Below are 19,059 nucleotides of genomic sequence, written 5' to 3' on the forward strand. Positions count from 1 at the left end.
TGTCTCTCATCCTGTGACAATGCCTGAGAAGGCAGAGGACAAAAATTGTTCCAAGAAGAGAACAATCTTATGATCACTATCTGAAAAAAGTCATTCAGATAGCTAAAAAAGCATTCAAGTAGCTCATCTAAAAATGTTGTCTGAGAGAAGAACATGATTTATCCTGAATACCAATATAAGATGTAGAGATTTATACATGTTCTTTGCAAGATAAATTGTCACAGACAATTCCCATTTAAGAATTTCTATAGGTGTTCTTCTTTTGTTCCCCTTTCTGATGCAAACTGTCAAACTTCATTAAGAAAAAAAAAAAAACATAATTAATTTGAGCACCTGTCATGTAACAAGTGAGCAAATCATTTTCAGTTAAGGTTATGGGGCATGGACTCTGTCCTGCATTATACTGAATTTTATTTATTTGGCTTTCATTCCAAAGAACAGAACTTTGTCCAGGAAAATGATGTTATAGCTTTGGGATGTGATCAGTAGCAGTAAGAGAGTGTGTGTGTATGTCTGTGAGCACGGGCATGTGCTGTCAGTAGTGGCAAGATCAAAATTAGAAATTAGAAATTACAGTTTCATATTTTATATTGATTATCCTAATGAACCGAACTTTTCATGAGAACTGTATTTTTGTCCTCCAATCTATCCTAATCCTGACTTCCTATTGCATTTACTTGCTATGTCAGCAAATTTGAGTCACACAACAATGTTGTCAACTCAATGTTTACACAATAAATATATGGCAAAGCTCAGATTTGGCCCCAAGAAGGCAAACAGCCAGGTAGGTCACAGGTGAAATGCAAAGCAGCCTTGTTTAAAAAAGCCTGAATGGAAAGGAGAATGCAATACAACACCGAAATGCCAGCTCCTTGAAATGTTTAACCTCTGGCTTTGTTGCACTGCTGGTGCATTAACTTTGGAATAGATTTTTTTTTTTTTTTTTTTTTTTTTTTTTGCAATAGATAGGGTTGACAGCTGGAGGGAAAAAAAAAGAAAACAACTTGATGGCTTGTTAGCTTCTTTCAAGGAAATACAAACTGCAGGTTTTCTTAAATTGATTGTGGTGGCTGACATGAATATAAAATCTGAAAATAGACACTTCTGGCCATCTGCGTTTTACAGCTTCTAGTGAGAATTTCAGAAAAGCTGGCTTTTCCCCCTTACAAATGATTTTTGTAAAGCTAAAACTATTAAAGCTGAAAATACACTGTTTCCATGCAATGCTAAAACTCTCTGCAAGCTACCTCATATAAGCTGAGGCAGTATATTAGTGATTTTAAGATTTGCTTTCATATGGGATTTCCAAGCATCTCAGTGCCATATGCAACATAAACGTGAACTGAACATACTGGAAAAGAAACGTTTTCAATTTAAGTCAGAACAAACTGTTTTTTGTCGGAAAGCAAAACAAAGTCTTCAGCTGTACTCAATCAAGGCATTAATCTGCATGTACAAATGTTTTAGTGTATGTTTTTTACCTCTTTGTTTCAGTCAAAGACTTGCTTAACTAGTTGCTAATAAAATCTGAATGGTAATTTCCTTGTGCTCTTATGCCAAGTCTGGCAGTGGTCAGGAACAAGTAAAAGCAAAATCCGTACATAAGTACTTGGCCTGAAACACGCAGAAGCCTTTGGATGCCAAACTGCCTGCTTACAGCAAATAACTGTAATGGCAGGAAGTGAGATCAAATGATACTTCACACTCCATTAAATAAGAGTAGGCCAGTCCTTCAACATATGCTTTATTACAGGATAGTTGCTTGGTTTTCACTGTTTCATTTTTTAATTTCCTTTCAAGGAAATCTGGCATTGCTTTAGCATCTGTGTCTTGAGGACCTGAGATATCTTTAGTGCTTTACTCTCACAGTGCCCTCCTGAAGTAAGGTCCAATCTCTAATAATTTCCTGAAGATACACAAAGACAACTTACATAGAGGAGCTCCACGTTTTTACATCCTCAATATTGCCAAACAAAGACCTTGAATTTCAGATTATGAAAGGAAGATGTTCAAAAGATAAATGACCTTAATTTCGACCAGAACACAGCTATAATCCAAACGAATAAGTTCAATTTAAAGAGCAGACTTTTATTTATAAATATGCATTCCTTAATCCATAATAGATACACAGATGCTTGATTTTTCAGATACGGTGAATATGGGCAGACCCCAGGAACAAAGCGTCAAGCTATATTCTGAAAGAAGGGCCGCATCTATCTCACACAGGGTTTGCTCATGCACAGAGTAATTGCAAAAAGAGAATGGGTCACAAGGAGAAGGCCTCAAGGACAAAAAAGAAAAAGAAAAGAAAAGAAAGAAAACTAAAACCTTCCCTGTATGTATTATGACAGTTCATGAGTTCATGGGAACTGGCAAAGACAGCTGCAGTCTGCGGCAAACACCAGGAGTGCTGCCAGAAGAACGACACCAGCTGCAGGTCTCCCACCTCACACTTTGCTTCCTGAAGTTCATCTTCTTCCCCTCCCATTAGAGGAGCTCACATAAGTGAAGGTCCACATCACACAAGATATTGCCAGCCGTTTTTATGGAATATCTCTGTCTGAATCATGAGTGCTACCTTTGATCATATAGAAGCGCTGGAGAACAAGAACTGAAAATCAGAATTTTGAGCTTAAAGATCTACCAACTGGTAAATTCAAGCTAGCAAATTTATAGTGGTAGCAGGATATGGTAAGAGAATTTAATTTCTTTATCGGTTCAGTATGTATGATGGAAATTAAGCTTCCTTTGTGTGCTAAAAAAAACATGGTGAAAACCATAGCTGCCAGCTTCCCTCTCACAGAGAAGGATTATTAATTGCTCACCGAAGGAGAAAAAGACAACAATGGTGACAACCACAGAGATAGGGCACTGACTGCCTCCCCTCTCAGCTGGGGGGGGTCATGTGAAGATAAAGACCAAACTTGGAGAAGAATTAAATGGAGGTGGGGGGAACAGGGAGAGCAGTGAAGCGCATACCGGCTGCGGCGAAATGCTTTCCTGCTAGAAGTAATTCAGCTTGATATTTCACTTACCACCATAGCCTTTTAGCCACACCCTACAGAGCGCTAAGGGCTGACATCAGCTGCAGTTTCATGGCTCTGCAGCTCATGTTTGTCCCTCTCTGCTTTTAAATGAGAGATCTGATCTAAAATACATAACGCTTCTGAAGCTTAAAGAATGGCTTTCTTCCTAAGCCCAATTATCATTTATGCATGTCCTCCACAAAGAAACACATAGGTTCTCTAAAATGAAGGAAGGATTGTTATTTTTTGCTCTGTTTATATCCATCCATACATACATAAGACTTATTTAGACATTTGTCTAAACCGACTGTTCAGCCTTTTCTCTATAGGATACTGGAGTATTAAATATGGAGAGAATTCAAATCATATCTTCCTTTTCACTATGGGAGAAATAGGTGACAGCATTGTCTTACAGCTGCTTGTCAGCTTTTTGTACCTGTGATTGTGCAGTTTGGGAAATAAGAATATATGTCTGCATGTTGTACATGTTCTGGAGCATAAAGAGAAAGTAAAAGGAACAATGAGGTGAAGCAATGAGATCATTCTAGGAACAGAGAAGATTGCTGTCATTTTTATCATGTGGGAATGTGAAAGGCTTACATCCCACACTTTCATGCCTTCCCCTTCCCTCTGACAGGTTCATGGCTACAGTGGAATGTACCTGTAGGAGGATCTGCTCTTTGTGGAGGGGCAACTCCAAGCAGATGCACAAACAGTGAGCTTCCAGCATCAAAGCAGATACCTTGAACTGGTTTCTGCAATAGACAAGGAACCAGGAGAGACAACAGAGCACTCAAATGATGAAGACTCTGTGCATATAAACCTTGTGAGAGTGGATAAGCTGATGGTTCCTAGATGAATACCTGTTAAAAAGCAGAACAGTTCTGGCCATTTCACAGAGGCCTTATCCTTTTCACAGTGGTTCAGAGGTAATGCCAGTGAGCCAGGAAAGTGAGCTGGCTTACCATACAGCTATGTGCTCAGCATGGACTTCTGTGAAACAAGGCACTGCATTTCCAGTCCTTCTGTATTATCCCTAAAGGGACATATCTGTGTCATAAGGGATCGATCTTCCTGGCTACAGCTTTTGTTTTCCAGAATCTGAGTGGGAGCAGACAGGCTTGTGTAGTAATTGCACAATGAAGACTGAATGATTAACTTCGCTGTTGCAGCAGAAGAAACGTTGCACTCTTTTTGCTCCCACACTATTATGGATTTCTGGAAACCATTTTCCAAAGGACATTTGAAGATCTCTCCAATTTCCTTGTTTATAATCTCCAAACCACTTTCACAGCTCTGTTCTTCAGCCACACTGACAGCTTCTCTTTGCTTCACAACCAAGGAATTTTGTGCTGGGCAATGTGAGACCACTGTGCTGTCTGCACTGGTGGGTCCTGTTACACTGCGAGCAAAAGATGAGCAGTGCCAAGCAGCTGACAGTACAATGCAGTCCATTATGCAGGAAGACTTCACAGTTCTTCTTAACTTTAAGATACAAAATGACTAACAGTCTAGCACTACCTATGTGCTAACAGTAATAGGATAGTAATTCTCTAAAAGGCTCCCATTCTAAGAAAAGACTAAAGTGGCTTGCTAAAAATTGGGTAGGTATTTCATTGAGTGAAAATTATAGCAAATTTAATTCAAATTCAGTCACTCACTTAATTTCAGTTGGACAAGGATTTCATATATAGCCTATTAGTGTTTAACTGACACACTGATAGCTTTAGGGAATATACTGTCCTTAGCAGAAGTCTGTATTTTGTTAAATAATAATAAAAAAAGGAATACTTTTAAAACTATTAATGGATGAATAGATATATTATTGTACTTAGAAATACATTTCATGGGAAGTTTTCAATTTAAAGAATATAGTAAAAATATCAAGCTGTAGTTTGGTACCTGTCCATCTGTCCCAATGGTGCCTCCACAATCTGTGAGGAGCTCGGACATGTCATAATAGCTAACAAACTCCCATAAACAGGCTTCCAGATTCAGATTTCGGTAGAATCGTAAGGTATTGAAGCCTCTGATTCCCGGACTGTATTGGTAGGGAATGGTCTCTCCAATCACATTCGCATTTTTGGTAGCATCAGTCAAGAAACCGTGGTGGGTCCTCACTTCTGTGTAATCCAACAGGTTGGAGCACTTATGGTTTCCAACTCTAGTTCCATCAGGGCTAAGTGTCAGCTCAAAATTGGAGAGCTCTCTTGTAGAAATAACAGGCAGCATGCCTAAAAAAAAGGTAAAATAATGATATCACTGTCACTAAATTTCAGTGCTCTGAGTTGCTTAACTTGGCAAAAAACTCTCGAAAACCAAGCATATTATGAAGTGCTTCTGTACTTGGAACTTACGGTAATGAATGTACTTGAGAGTTCAAAGAAAGATGATATGCTGTGTCTGTCATTTTACTATGAAATGCCAGATATTTCTAAAGCTGTAACGTATTTTTCAATTCAAATTTTTGTTAAGTTTTCAGAAGCATGTAGCAATTAAGCTGCTTCATATGTTAAAAAAAAAAAAGTTAAGCATTCCTTGTTATAACTGTGCATTCAAAGGAATTTTATTAAGTGTAGGTCTAGCCCAATTTATGTCAACTATGCAATTAATCTGGGAATACTCTTCACATCAAAGACTGTGAAGTTATACAGCATCTTATGCATTACTGCAAAGTGCATTTGTATTACACTCATGGCATTTTTTTCTGGTTTCATGTGTTAAAAGATAACACAACGATTTTGACTATTTAAAATAACATGACTGATAAAATAGCTCAAATGACAGCAAGTTGTACAACTTTTCTCGACTCCCCAGCTGCTTTTGTCATACCATCAATATGTGGCATTGTGACTGTCAGTTTGATGAGATTGGCATAAGCGGGATCTTCCGGGCCTGTGTAGCGCAGTTTGGCAGAGAATGGTTCTGCTCCAACTACTCCTGACACACGAGGCTGACAAAGACCTAATGGACAAAAAATAAAGTAACTTTATGTCCAGAAGAAATAATCTATACTTTCCCTTGCATTAATTTTAGACACACTTCTTTTCCCACTAGATATGTTGCTAAAACAAGGAGAATTTTCTGAAATGACAGGTAAATGCTATGGAAAACATTTATCAGAGGTTTGAACAGGAATTTATGCAAAAGAACAGTCAAGTAGAAATTATTCTTTATCAATTGGATCACATTTTCAGAACCTGGTGATGACTGCACCTGTACATTTTCAGTTAAACATTGCAACCATACTTGCAAAATAAGTGTCATGCACCCTACTTCCTTACAGATGACCTCAGAGGCCTTAATTCCCTTTCCCTTAAACCCATATAGAGCTTTATGGAGGACACTGATCAGTATTCAGGTGCTTCTAGAACTGGACTGAGGTATGGACCCATATATGACTTGATGGGACTCTATAAGCCACTTGTCCCATAAGAGAATATTGTCATAAACTAATTTTAGTTGGAAATGTTCTCTAGGAACGCCATGCTCAAAATGAAGCCAGCTTCTAAGCCAGATCAGGGCCTTATTCTGTTGATTCTAAGTTTCTCTAAGGCTGGAGAATCTGTAAATTCCTTTGTCAGCCCATTCCGGGCTTAATTCAAGCTGTTCTAGGATTAATCCTGGTTTGCAGGACTAGCAGATTAGGTTTGTAATTGTATGATATGAGATACGTGCAACTTCCAGTAACATTGTTCAGTGTAGAAATGCTTGCATCCTGGTTGCAGGATGGGTCTTCTGAGAAAGAAACCATCAGAAGCTGATAATCTGATTTAGCACGTTTTGTTATTTGCCCATTTCTGAGGGGTTACAAACAAAGTAAAGGAGGCAGGGCTCACCTCCTGGATCATTTATTGGTTCTGGTGGACTTCATTTTGCTCAACAGCTCTAAGCTGGAAGCAGCAGGCTTGAGGGCACAAGATTTCTCTTCTGCAAAACAATAATTTGTTTATTCTCTAATGGAAGTAAGATGTGCTAAAGAGACTAAATGCAATTTTTATTTATTTATTTATTTATTTTTCCACAGTCTGACTTACTTTCGAGAATTTGGTGTATTTACTGGAGGTCAAATGCTGTTGAAGTTGCAAACAGGATTTTGGCATGTTGCTTAGATCAGTGTACATCTTTGAAAATAGCATATAACAACTATTTGATTTCCACCATCTGTGTTGTATATGATCATCAGAACTGATGTTTTCCTTTTCCTCATCGCAAGACCACTAAGGTACTGGAAGTAATATATTTGTGACAATTCAATGATGGTCCTGTGCTAATTAGTCCTGCTAATTTATCATGTGTAATCATTATAACACTAACATAGTCAGACTGTTTTATATAACCAAACTAGCTCATCCAACGCAAAGTTGTCTGTCTTTAAAAAGCACTACATTGTATCTTGTAGACAATACCCTTAGACAGAGTCCTTTTTAGTCCTTTTTAGGATTCCTGATACAAAAGTGACTTTAGCCTACAGTAAAAATGTGAAATAAAGAAAATGGGTAAATAGAAATTTCATTTATTAAGCTCCGTAAAGCCCTAACTTTGCAGGAGACAAATGGTTTTAAATAAAAACATTTGGATGGAAAGGTCAAGGAAATTAAAATGATATTGCAAATTGGTCACATAATTGTGTAATGTAAGATCTTACATAAACCAGAAGACTTAATGCAGCAACAGAAACAGCAGAGATGACATGATGAATACAATATTTTGTAATTCAGTTTGATGGCTGACAATTACTCATTCAACAGATTATACAGTAAAAAAAAGTATCTGAGATTGCTATGAAAAAATAGCATATGCTATCAGACTGTACTCATGCCCATATCGGTTCCAAACCTCTGCTTCATAAGTTCATAACAGTGTAAGTTCCATGAAAAAGAGGTGGCTGGGCAAAGGAAGTAGACTACAGTACCTATACTGGTTGAGAGGATGCAGCATCAATTCAATATATACACTTTTCTGATGCTAAGATACTTTTGACACTATCTATATTAAAAGTAGAAGGAAATACTAAAAGTAGAAGGAAAGCTGAAGCTGTAAGTGTGAAAATACCTTATAATGCCATTTGATTTTGTTACTATGGAAAGTGGGTTTCAAAAGTAGCCTAGGAATTTTTGTAATAGTTGATACCTTACCTTCTGATGTGCTTATAGTTACAATAGGGCTCATAAGTTCAAGACCCTCATTCCCATCTGAATTCACAGCACGAGCTGCACATTGGACACGAGAGCCAGCTTGAAAGTAAATGGAGTCCAGTGTGATCATCTTGGAAGAAGTGAAGAAGGTATCGAAGTCAACCTCCTTCATGGGACTGGTAACACCATCAGGACCAGTGGGTGCACTCACAAGCCATCGATATTGTGTCAGAGTATTATTGATGTGTTCGCTAGCACATATCGTACCAGTCTTATCAAAGTCTTCATATTTAGGATTGCAAGCCTGCAAAATAAGGCAGATACATAACTATTTATTTGCTTTAAGGCAAGGGAATTTTAATTTTTCAATAGTCACAAACTCAGCAATGTGGAACAGGTAACTCCAGTGAGGAATAATTAATTTGTTTTGGCTGTGATACTTTTATCACCTTTAAGGTAGATTAAAAGGCTTGTCTAACTTATACTAAACTGAAATAAAAAACTTGCATTTGAAATTGTAGTTTATGGGTGAAAATACAGTTATGGAGGTTCAAACTACACTTCTACCTGCTACTTTAACTAGGATATCACACCTGATCTAATTCTGCAAGTACACTTTGCGTTTAAAGATTACTTTTGGTTTTGTACTTAGGAAAACCATCCAAAACATGACCCATTCCTGTGTGTAATGAGTGGTGTAAGAAACTGAAGATACAGAAGGACCAAAAACTTCCTCAAAGCAAAAGAATGCTCCAAAAAACAGCAGTCATTTTTCAGTCTGTGACATTCATTAAAAACGATGGCTCATTGGTTATCTCCAGTGATTTTAACTTAATGCAAGGAAATGTAGAAAATAGTAAGGTGATACAATCAGCTTACAGACAGTGTACAAGTATCAAACTTGTTCTTAGTGATGACCAAGTGGTTTTTGTACTCCTGAAAATTCATTTGCTATCCAGACAAATTATATTAGCACTTAGGACTGTCCTAGCTTAAATTCATGTGTGACTCACAACAATATGATTAATAATATTGTCTACAATTTAATTGGATCTTTGAACAAAATCCATATACTGGTGTTGCTCCACCTTTCCACAGAAATACTCACTGTAATACAGATGACAGGATAGCCAGCCACAGGACTGGTTCTGTCTTTGGCTCTAGAAGTGTCATCATATATCAAAAGGGATGCAACTTGAGGGACAGAAGGAAAGGTGACATCTGCCATGCTGTTCATTTCTTCAATGTAAACAATGGCCTTGGCTGTCTGATAATGAAAAGGTAAAAATGTTTTCTGTGAAGATTTAAACAAACGAAGGAATTCAAGCTACACCTTGATCAGAGTATATATGGATCTTGAAACAGTGTCCCAGGGTAAGCTCTAAAACCTCAGCTGTATGAGCTGTTGAGAAAAGTTTCAGGCACTAGAAAGTATATTGCAGACTATCAAACTAGAAGTTTTTGGGGTTTTTTTTGGTTTTCTGTACACTGAAGGTAGCAGACCCTGAACACTATTTTCATGCAGAATCAGAAAAATTTACCATTTATACTTAAAGTATGTATGATATAGTGCTAAATAAGGAAGAATATGTGGCTACTTCAAATCTTAACATAACTTTGACAGTAGAAGATCTATTTCACCTGATTGTTCTTTTTGCAGCATAGAGTATATATTTCATATACGGCCAGCCAGTATTTCCAAGATTTTTAGTGTTGATTTGAAAAAGAGAATATATCTGGAAAGGTATCTTGAAAATTTCTGTTTTACATGGACTATCCTTATCTCTAGAAACCATGAACCTTACCACCATGGCAACAAACTGTTTGGGGTAGGTATTACAGTATCAGATGGGATTGCATTGCATGTCCTCTAAAACTACAAGCAAAGATGGCTTGCATAAACTTTAAGAGAAGAATAAAGCTGCAAAGCCAAAAAGCAAGAATATCTTTTTACAGGCTTTGCTGTTGAGGTCTTGGAATTATTTTGTTACCTGTATTTCAGCAACCATGTTCTCATCAGGTTTCAGGTGAACAGTGAAGGCTTCTCTCATCTCCCTAACTCCATCAAAGAGAACTTCAATCTCCACAAAGTGCTGTGTTTCACCCTCCTTAAATTCAATTTCTAAAAACATAACGAGACACCTAAAAGTAAATTTGATGTTCATAAGAAGCTGGAACTTTGAGCCTAGCTATAGGAGACAGTAGCTAATACCCACCTTTCAAATTACACAAGTTCATATGAGCGTATTTAGTTTAATCTATTTGATGCTAAAAATAATAATGAATAGCAGTGAATACACAGAGAATTCACTGACAATGAGGAACTGTCATCACAAAAAGAGATCTGCAAAACCAGGATGTAGTACAACTGAACTTAATATTCTGGAAGTGATTTAGGACTAATTTTTCCATAAATGCTGACAACATATGTGAATGACCTAAAGACTTAAGAATTCTAAATGATAAGTGTTGTCAGGGTTTACTCAAACAAAATGTACTTCAGTACAATGCTATAACCTAAATAAGGCACAAAGTCAGAGTTATAAAAAAACACTTTTTATATTAAAAAGCACTGTCTCTGAAAAAACTTCCGAGTTTTTGGTGGATGAAAAGTTCAATCTTAGCTGACAGAAGTGGAAGTGAACTGTATATCAGCAAGGGGATGCAATACTACAGAAACTATTCAACATTTTATATGGACTGGGTGAGACATACTAAAGAAATACGTGCATTTCAAGAGAAGTGATCTCATAGGCTTGAGAGGAGCTTAGCAGTGTAGAACAGAACAGAACAGAGCAGAATAGAATAGAATAGAATAGAATAGAATAGAATAGAATAGAATAGGAGTAGAGTAGAGTAGAATAGCTCAGTTCAAAGATCATCATGTCCAACTGCCTGACCACTTCAGGTTTAAGCAAAAGTTAAAGCATATTAATGAAAGCAATCTCAAAATTCCTCTTGTATACTGACAGGGTCACTAACCACCTTAGTAGGAAGCCTGGCCCAGTGTTTGATCACATTCACAGTAAAGAAATGTTTCTTAATGCTCAGTCTGATCCTCCCATGACACAGCTTTGTACAGTTCCCACAAGCCTTGCCATTGGTTACCAGGGAGTAGATTCCAGCACCTCCTTCTGCTTTCCTTTTGCTTAGAGAGATGCAGAGAGAAATGAGGTCACCTCTTGGCTTCCTCTTCTCTCAAGTATCCTCAGCCTCACCTCATAGGATATACTTCTGGATCTGGTATCTTAACATCTTTTTCATATTGTGGAGCCCAGAACTGCACACAGTATTCAAGGTGAAGACACACTAATTCAAAATATAGTCGGAGACTCAATTCTTTTTAATAGATGGCTGTGGCGTGCTTAATGCATCACAAAATGTGGTTTGCCCTCTTGGTTACAAGGGCACACTGCTGGATCATGTTGAGCCTGTATTTATAAATACCTGAAGGGAGCATGAAATGAGCGTCAGGCTCATTTCAGTGGTGTCTGGTGCCAGGACCAGAGGCCCTGGGCACAAACTGGAGCACAGGAGTTTCCCTCTGAACACCAGGAGCCCTTCTGTGCTGTGCAGTGACAGAGTACTTGAACAGGCTGCCCAGAGGCTGTGGGGTCTCCTCCTTGAGGATCTCCCAGAGCTGCCTGGATGTGGCCCTGGGCAGGGACTGGGCCAGACGACTGCAGAGATCCCTTCCAACCTAAAACATGCTGTGATTACATTATTTCTGCAGTCTTTATTATTTAAAGTATGCAAGTATTAATGGCACAGAAATTACCAACAGAAATTGAAGACCAGAAGAAAATAAAAGCCCCACAGACAGTGACATTCTAATTAGTAAACTGAAACACAACCCTACTCTGAAGGGACAAGCACAATAAGCAGCAGTGGATGAAAGCTGGAGCATATATGGGAAATAAAGTATAGATGATAAGGAGTGAAAGGGAGTGACCAGTGAAGCAAAACTGAAAGGCATAAGATAACACTTATAGTGACACTGTCAGCTGACATTAAAAATTCCTGTGGCTTTCAGGAGGAAAGAAGAAGACTGAAATGCAGGAGACAAAGTGGCTGGTGTTAGCAACATCCAGCTTGATCATTTTTTAATTGCTAACATTTTTTCAAATATCACTAGTGAGAAATGCCTCTCCTTCTGTGGAATTTGAAGATGTCTCTGTGTCGCTGTTGATGTTCAGAATTAAGTCCCACCCTGCAGCTGGCCTGGACATCAAATTTGTTTATCTCAAACTGTGAAAACACTCCAACAAGGAAAGCTGAGTGGTAAGACACAGAGTAATATCATGTATTCTCATTAACTGTAGAAGACAGAAAATACATGGTGCTTTTATTCAACAAACCATGTGGGTGGGCTACTAAAAGAAAGAAGCTTATCAGCTATGAAATTTCTCATTCTGTTTCACAACTTCTCTTCTAATTCATCACTTGAAAGGAGCAGTGGGCAGTGAATTGCAGAGATACAGAAAGTAAGTTTAAATGTTATGAAAGTAGAACAAAAAAATAGAAATAGATATTCATTCCTAGATAGAGCAATAAACCATTAACTTATTGAGTTGCTTGAAAAAGAACTTCACAATGATTAAATGCTTCTGCAGAGTAATGGTAATACACAAATGATAGCACAAACATTTTTCCCACTGTTATTCAAGCTACAGGTGTCTTCAAGAGTCACAATTATTTTGTAAATGTCTTCACAGATACATGGCATTTAAGAGAATTTGATTTTTTTTGTGTACCACACTGGATTATGCCCATATTGAATCCAAACAGCAAAAGCTAATTCTATTAATGAAATTATGTAATTGTTCAAATATTATACTATAATGTTAATAATAATTAATTATAATGCATAACAATAATCCCACAAACCATAGGATGTGATAAACATCTGATTGACATTACCTTCTGATATAGGGTGATAGTCCTCTCCAGAAATAGCAGATCCATCCTTTGTATGAACTCTCACAACAGAAACCTTGGATGTGTCTCCCAGACGAATCACTGGGATTTTTACAACTGCTACTTGCCTTGTGTCCTTTGGCTCACTCACACTAAATTTGGTCTCACCAAATTTAATAATAGCCTCTGTAATTATAGGAAAAATACAATTAGAGCCCACTAATTGGCTTGCAAAAGCTAATAATAATCAAATAATTTCTTACTGTCTGCATCATCTCGAATCTTTATGAGGGTCTCATTTTGTTCACCAATAGAGGCACCGAAGGATGAATCACTTCTTGGAGTGCCAAGAACCAGACGTAGTTCTTCATCTTCTTCATGAAAAGTGTCATCCATAAGCACCAGTGTGCAAGGCTTCTCTGTCTCACCTGCAATCATTCTGAAGGTAATATCATGCAGATCTTAGGTGTTCTTTGCTTTTTGACAGCACTTTTCTTCAAGCTGAAGGAAAAGGATACTTATTCTGGCCAAGGCACCCACCTCACTATCTTGGTACCATGCAATTTAATGAGCAATAGCAGTGAAAGGAGTACTTGTCACAACTGTTTCAATGGAATCTTCTGTTTTGGGATTTCTCTAAGACAAGTTTATGTTTAGTATATCCACTCTACATGTATTGTTCCTTTTGTCTTATCTTTATACTTCTTTTCAGTGAACTCACCCACAGTGATTATTTCAGAATCAAATACTTGCACAAGGAAACAGTACAATAGAAACTTTCAGGAATACTAAAGGTAATTTTACCCTGGAGTTTGTGGATTTCAAGAATTGGAAGCTTATTTTAAGATAATCCCCAGTTGTGTGTATCTTCACTTACATTATTCCATTTTAATGTCTTTAAAATTCCCATTGGTTTCAAATCTCCTTAAAAATTTTTTGGAGCTACGAAATGTTCAATTTGAATTTGGTTTTCCAGAGCAAAGCAGTCTTTTTGGAATTAGTTTATAGAAGAAATTTAAAACTAAAATTAAATAAACCAAACCAAAACAAAAAGGTAGTAGACTAAAGACTTCTAAAATAGGATCAAGAGCTTACCAGGAAGGAATGTGATGATGGAACTATCAGTATTAGGACGTTCTTCAAAGTCGATCATTACCTGAGCTGAACCTTGCCTTGTATAACATCTCACAGTTGATGTGTATTGGATATCTCCACTCCTGTATATCATGGCAGAAATCTGTCCATCATTTTCATTGACTACATATACAGATTCTTTAAACTGCATCTTAGGCACTGTGCAGAGAAATACAAAATGTATGTGTAAAATATTATTGCAGATATTCAGACCTTTGCTCCCCTAGTTCAAATTTTGTTGTGCTATACTGCACCAGGTATATAACGTATGCAGCTACCCAGCAACTGACATAACAAATTGTCTGCAGCTGAAAGATTTAGATTCACTGGCTTTGGTATGATCCAAAAGGACATGTGCTGTCTTTGTATTGCAGTCATCCACCTCGGGTAATAATGTGAAAGGGTACAAGAAATTAACTCACAGTCAGAGACTGAGTCATTGATGAAGATGGTAGCCTTGCTGGGTTCTCCAAGGGCAGCATTCATAGGCATTCTTAGCACAAGCTCAAACTTCTCAGTTCCTTCTAACATGGGTTGTCCAAGGTCATCCAGAATTACCACACGAAATGTCTGCATAGTGACTCCAGGGGCAAAATCCAAATTACGACTGATACCAACATAATCTACTCCAGCTACCAGTGGAGAAGGGATTAAAATAAATAAATAGACAGTGTTACATGTAATTAAAAATAAAAATACCCAACATATATAACACTAAACAGTTAATTTTAGTTAAATCTATTTTTTCTTTAAAAGTAATTTCAATATTTTGTCAAATGTTAGCAGTCAATGTCAACTTCGATGGTGAAGGGATATTTCTGCTTTACATTGTCACTTTTTGTTTAGTGATACAAGTCACGAACCTGGCCTGATTCTTTTCTCTTGGAAACAAGAAGTTATTACACTACAATCAATATAGTTTGTAGAAAATAAAAACTGAAAGTAAGCACAGTAATTTGAGAGATTCTGGAGATGAAGCAGAGTCTTTTGGAAAGTCAATTCGTATTAATCTGTAATCATTTTTGAAGTTTGGAGGCCAGTGTAAACAAGGAAGGAAAAAAAAGGCAGTGAGCTGAGTGTAAGGGAGAAGTGCTGTTCAAAGGAGAAACAAAAAACAGAAGGAAGGGAAACTGAAAGAATCAAATTCTGCCCAAACCATGTCAGGTGGGGTTTGTCAACTCCTATTCCCTTCACAATTCTATTCTCTTCAAAATTCTATTCACTTACAGACTGATCTGATTTGCCTTGTTTTTATGCTTTGTTCTGTTCTTATGGAATCATGGTATAATTTAGATTGGAAAAGACCCCTAAGATCATCAAGCTCAATCACTGTTTTGTTTTAAGTAAAGCAAGCCCACAGACAAACAAACCAATGAAAAGGAATGAAACAAAACAATGACTAAACATATGACTAAATGACTAAATGAATGACTAAAATGTAAGTGTATATGAGAACCAAAGTATTAAGGATATCTAGAACTTTAGAAAAAGACTAAGTTTTAGTATTTCTTTTTAAGGTGATTAAGCAACAGAACTGTTGACACAAAGCTTTGGGGAAAGCAGTTTCTTTGAAAATAAAAAGGGGTTTGTTATTACATGAAAGTGACAAATATGGTGACCTCAAAGGCCATCATCAGATGGACATAGAGTCCTTGTTGCTATACCCACACATGGGCCTCTCAGCTGAGGCACCAGGGTATGAAGCAATCATATATTCTTTTTAGACTACATAATTTCCTTTTTCATGAGAAACAATATAGAAAGACTTGCTAGAGGTGAGTGCTCAGATTCCCCATATTACTCAATTAACAGTAAAGCTTTACACAACTTTACCTCACTAGAAATTACTTGAAAAGATGAACTCTACTGTCTAGTTATGCTAAAGATAAGCAACTAAGGAACATAACTGATCTTTTCATGAAGTCTGCATTTGGCTGTCTCAAGTATCAGTTTGCAAAAATACTGATGTACACTCAAATTTTATTCTGCAGACAAAGATTCTACCAAACCACCACTGAGCCACACAGCTGTAGCAATCCTCCTACTGAATGGGATTCTAGGTAATTTCTCATTGTCTACAGAAAGAGTAAGGGGAGAAATGGTGCATGTTGACAGGGTTTATAAGCCTGTGTCTGGAATATGAGACAATAATCAACTGCCTTTGTGGAACAGTGTGTTATACAAATATTTGAAAGAGTTTCTCTCAGTTCTGGACCTTAAAGTTGCTCCTATTCCAGTTTGTTTGAGAGCAAATTCTTAAGAACTTAATTTGTTCTAGAAGAAAGATTTGCTGAGACATGTAAATTTAATCTTATGTATCTGAATCTCAATCAAGTAAGACCAAATGATGCAGCACTTGTTGTTGAGACGTATTATGAAACAAGACTAAAACAGTTACTTACCTTCTGCAGTTCTTGATTCAGATTTGCGAGACCTCACTGTAACAGAGGCAGCTTTAGATAGATCAGTTCCTGTCCTCCAAACACGTACCTCAACATAGCCAGCACTCTCATCAACATAGTATTCATCATTTCCAAAGTAGAATGCTGGTTCTGGTAAAAGAGTAATCATATCTGTTAGTATTTCTTTACCTTACACTAAAGGTAATGAGAAAGCATAAAATCCATGTTAGACAATGGAGAGACCTTCACTCTATTCAATAATTGAAATAACGTATTTGTTTTAAGCTTAAGACTTTTTCTTAGGTATTTTTAGCTTAATTTCAAGTATTTAGCCATTTTGGAACAGCAATTGTTACATCAACACTGTCCTCTTTTCCTTGCCTCCCAAGTTTCCAACTTTGTGTGTTAGTAGGTGTAAAAACAAATATGTTATCTCATTAAACTTACTTGAGCTGTGTCCTGTGCACAAGCCAGTAAATTCCTTGCATTTTTCACTTTGGTACAAAGAGACAAAGGTGGATACAGATAATGAAAGATTAATAAGAATGTTCTCAGAGATTTCTGTAGTCGAAACTAGACTGGAACAAGATATATGACTGGAGCTGCTTTGCAAATGTTTTCTATCTAACCAAAGGGGCAGAGACTTAATTTTTAGTTCGCTCATATCTAACATTTAAAACAAAATCCATCTTACTTCATGTAGACTGGAATGTGAACAGTCTTTCATCTTAATATTTAAGTCCCAGAGTTTATAAGAAAGAAGAGCAAAAAGCAAAGGAGATTAAGCTATATCCCACTTAACAGACATATTTTTTATCTTCAACTTTTCTCCTCCCTTCTTCAACTTTTCCACTCACAACAATTTTACAAAGTAAACAGGAATGAAAACATAGCCCAGCTACATCCTGGATATAGCTCCCCTTTGCTATCCTTTAATTTCCATTCAAACATATAAAAGTAAGCACACATATCCAGTGCCTCAATTTTCCCATTGCACAGCAGAAATCACAACCACTTTCCCCAGTGCTTGAAAATCTGTACAAATACACTTTCTATGTCATCACAATTTTCTTATGCTGTTAGTGGCAATTTGTTATAAACATGAAGGTTATGATACCACAAACATGCTGCAAAATACCATATTACATATGGCCAACTACACTTGAGTTGATAAATATCATAGCAATTTAATCATTATGAATTCTTCTCTTTCATCAGCATACAGGACAAATTCAAAGGAAGTGATTGGAATACTTATGGTTCTACAGAGCAAAGGTACAGGCTACCCAAAGGAATAGACATAAATGGAAGTTAGGCCTATCATTTCTGTGACTCAGTCAATTTTCACTATTATATTATATTGAAGTATCTGATTTCTGTTATTATAGAACGATATCTTCTAATTGAGAAACCTGCCTCTGACTTCAGCTAAGCTCAATAAAACAAAATATTGTGAATATATTTTCTCAGGAAGGTTTTGAAGAGGCCTGTAGGATAATCAGAGAAAAAACAAAGTTCTTACACAATAATTGAGGACAATTTGAGTGACTGTATAGCATACAGAAAAGATTTCCTCTGTTAAAGATTGCTTATTTCTTTTTATAGAAAACCAAACAATGTAGGAAAAGATTTTAATTGAAATTAACAACAAATAATATAAAGCAGTTGCTCAGTTATTCATAAGCTAAAGCTTCCTCTGAGAAGGCAGCAGTTCCTGAGTCTTCTGGAATTGTGCACAACAGTTAAATTAGAAGTTTTGGAGAAAAGAATCTTCTGGTTTCAAGATTGTTTTCTGTATTTCACAACTGACAAAATGATTAAAAACCAAGCAAACAAACCCCTTAATATTCCACCAGTGAAAACAAATGAAGCTGCCTCTCTTCTGGGAAAACTAGACTCATGGGTTGCAGCAAACTGATGGAACTGAATGTGTTTACTGAATGACAGTGCAGACTCACAGACTAGCTTCAACATTATCAAGGTCATCAACCTTTGCAGGATGAAAGACAAATTGAGCAAATGTCTGGCTTTGGCAGAAAAATCTTTCAGGTCCACTTCAAAACTTTTATTCACCACGATGTGTATTTAACTGTATGTATACAAAGACAGACACATACATCAATATTAAGTTATTTGCCTACAGAGATTGGGTTGTCAGTGGTTGCATTTATATTTGGGACTGAGAAGCTTTCATCTGAAATATTTTGAATACTCAGTTGAATATAATATGCTCTTTGGAAATTCTTCTACGTCGGTTGTTCTGAAAGTAATGCCTCCTATCTATTTTCATGGAAACTACAACAGATACAAGAAGCACAATAACTATTTGATAGAGAAAATTCTCTGCTACAAAACACTATTTTCCAACTTCGTGACCTTCATTAGCCTATTCACACAGATGAGCTGACTGAGGTCTTGACTCTTAATTTTGCGATGTGACAA

General features: G+C 36.9%; 1 protein-coding gene across 1 annotated transcript in view; it reads right to left on the minus strand.

The window, feature by feature from the left end:
* Nucleotides 1-19,059, minus strand: part of FREM2 (FRAS1 related extracellular matrix 2) — a 128,337-nt gene that overhangs the window by 18,693 nt on the left and 90,585 nt on the right. Inside the window, exons 7-16 of the mRNA XM_042839144.1 lie at nucleotides 16,618-16,767; nucleotides 14,638-14,847; nucleotides 14,177-14,374; nucleotides 13,345-13,509; nucleotides 13,085-13,267; nucleotides 10,156-10,286; nucleotides 9,273-9,431; nucleotides 8,165-8,468; nucleotides 5,859-5,990; nucleotides 4,929-5,260 (exon numbers count right to left, since the gene is read on the minus strand). Coding sequence (XP_042695078.1) covers nucleotides 4,929-5,260; nucleotides 5,859-5,990; nucleotides 8,165-8,468; nucleotides 9,273-9,431; nucleotides 10,156-10,286; nucleotides 13,085-13,267; nucleotides 13,345-13,509; nucleotides 14,177-14,374; nucleotides 14,638-14,847; nucleotides 16,618-16,767 — 1,964 coding nt within the window. The remainder of the gene's footprint in view (nucleotides 1-4,928; nucleotides 5,261-5,858; nucleotides 5,991-8,164; nucleotides 8,469-9,272; nucleotides 9,432-10,155; nucleotides 10,287-13,084; nucleotides 13,268-13,344; nucleotides 13,510-14,176; nucleotides 14,375-14,637; nucleotides 14,848-16,617; nucleotides 16,768-19,059) is intronic.

Source organism: Centrocercus urophasianus, unplaced genomic scaffold (assembly GCF_019232065.1).
Source record: "Centrocercus urophasianus isolate 14NV4802_14NV808 unplaced genomic scaffold, USGS_Curo_1.0 seq_9, whole genome shotgun sequence".
In the NCBI taxonomy this organism is placed as follows: domain Eukaryota; kingdom Metazoa; phylum Chordata; class Aves; order Galliformes; family Phasianidae; genus Centrocercus; species Centrocercus urophasianus.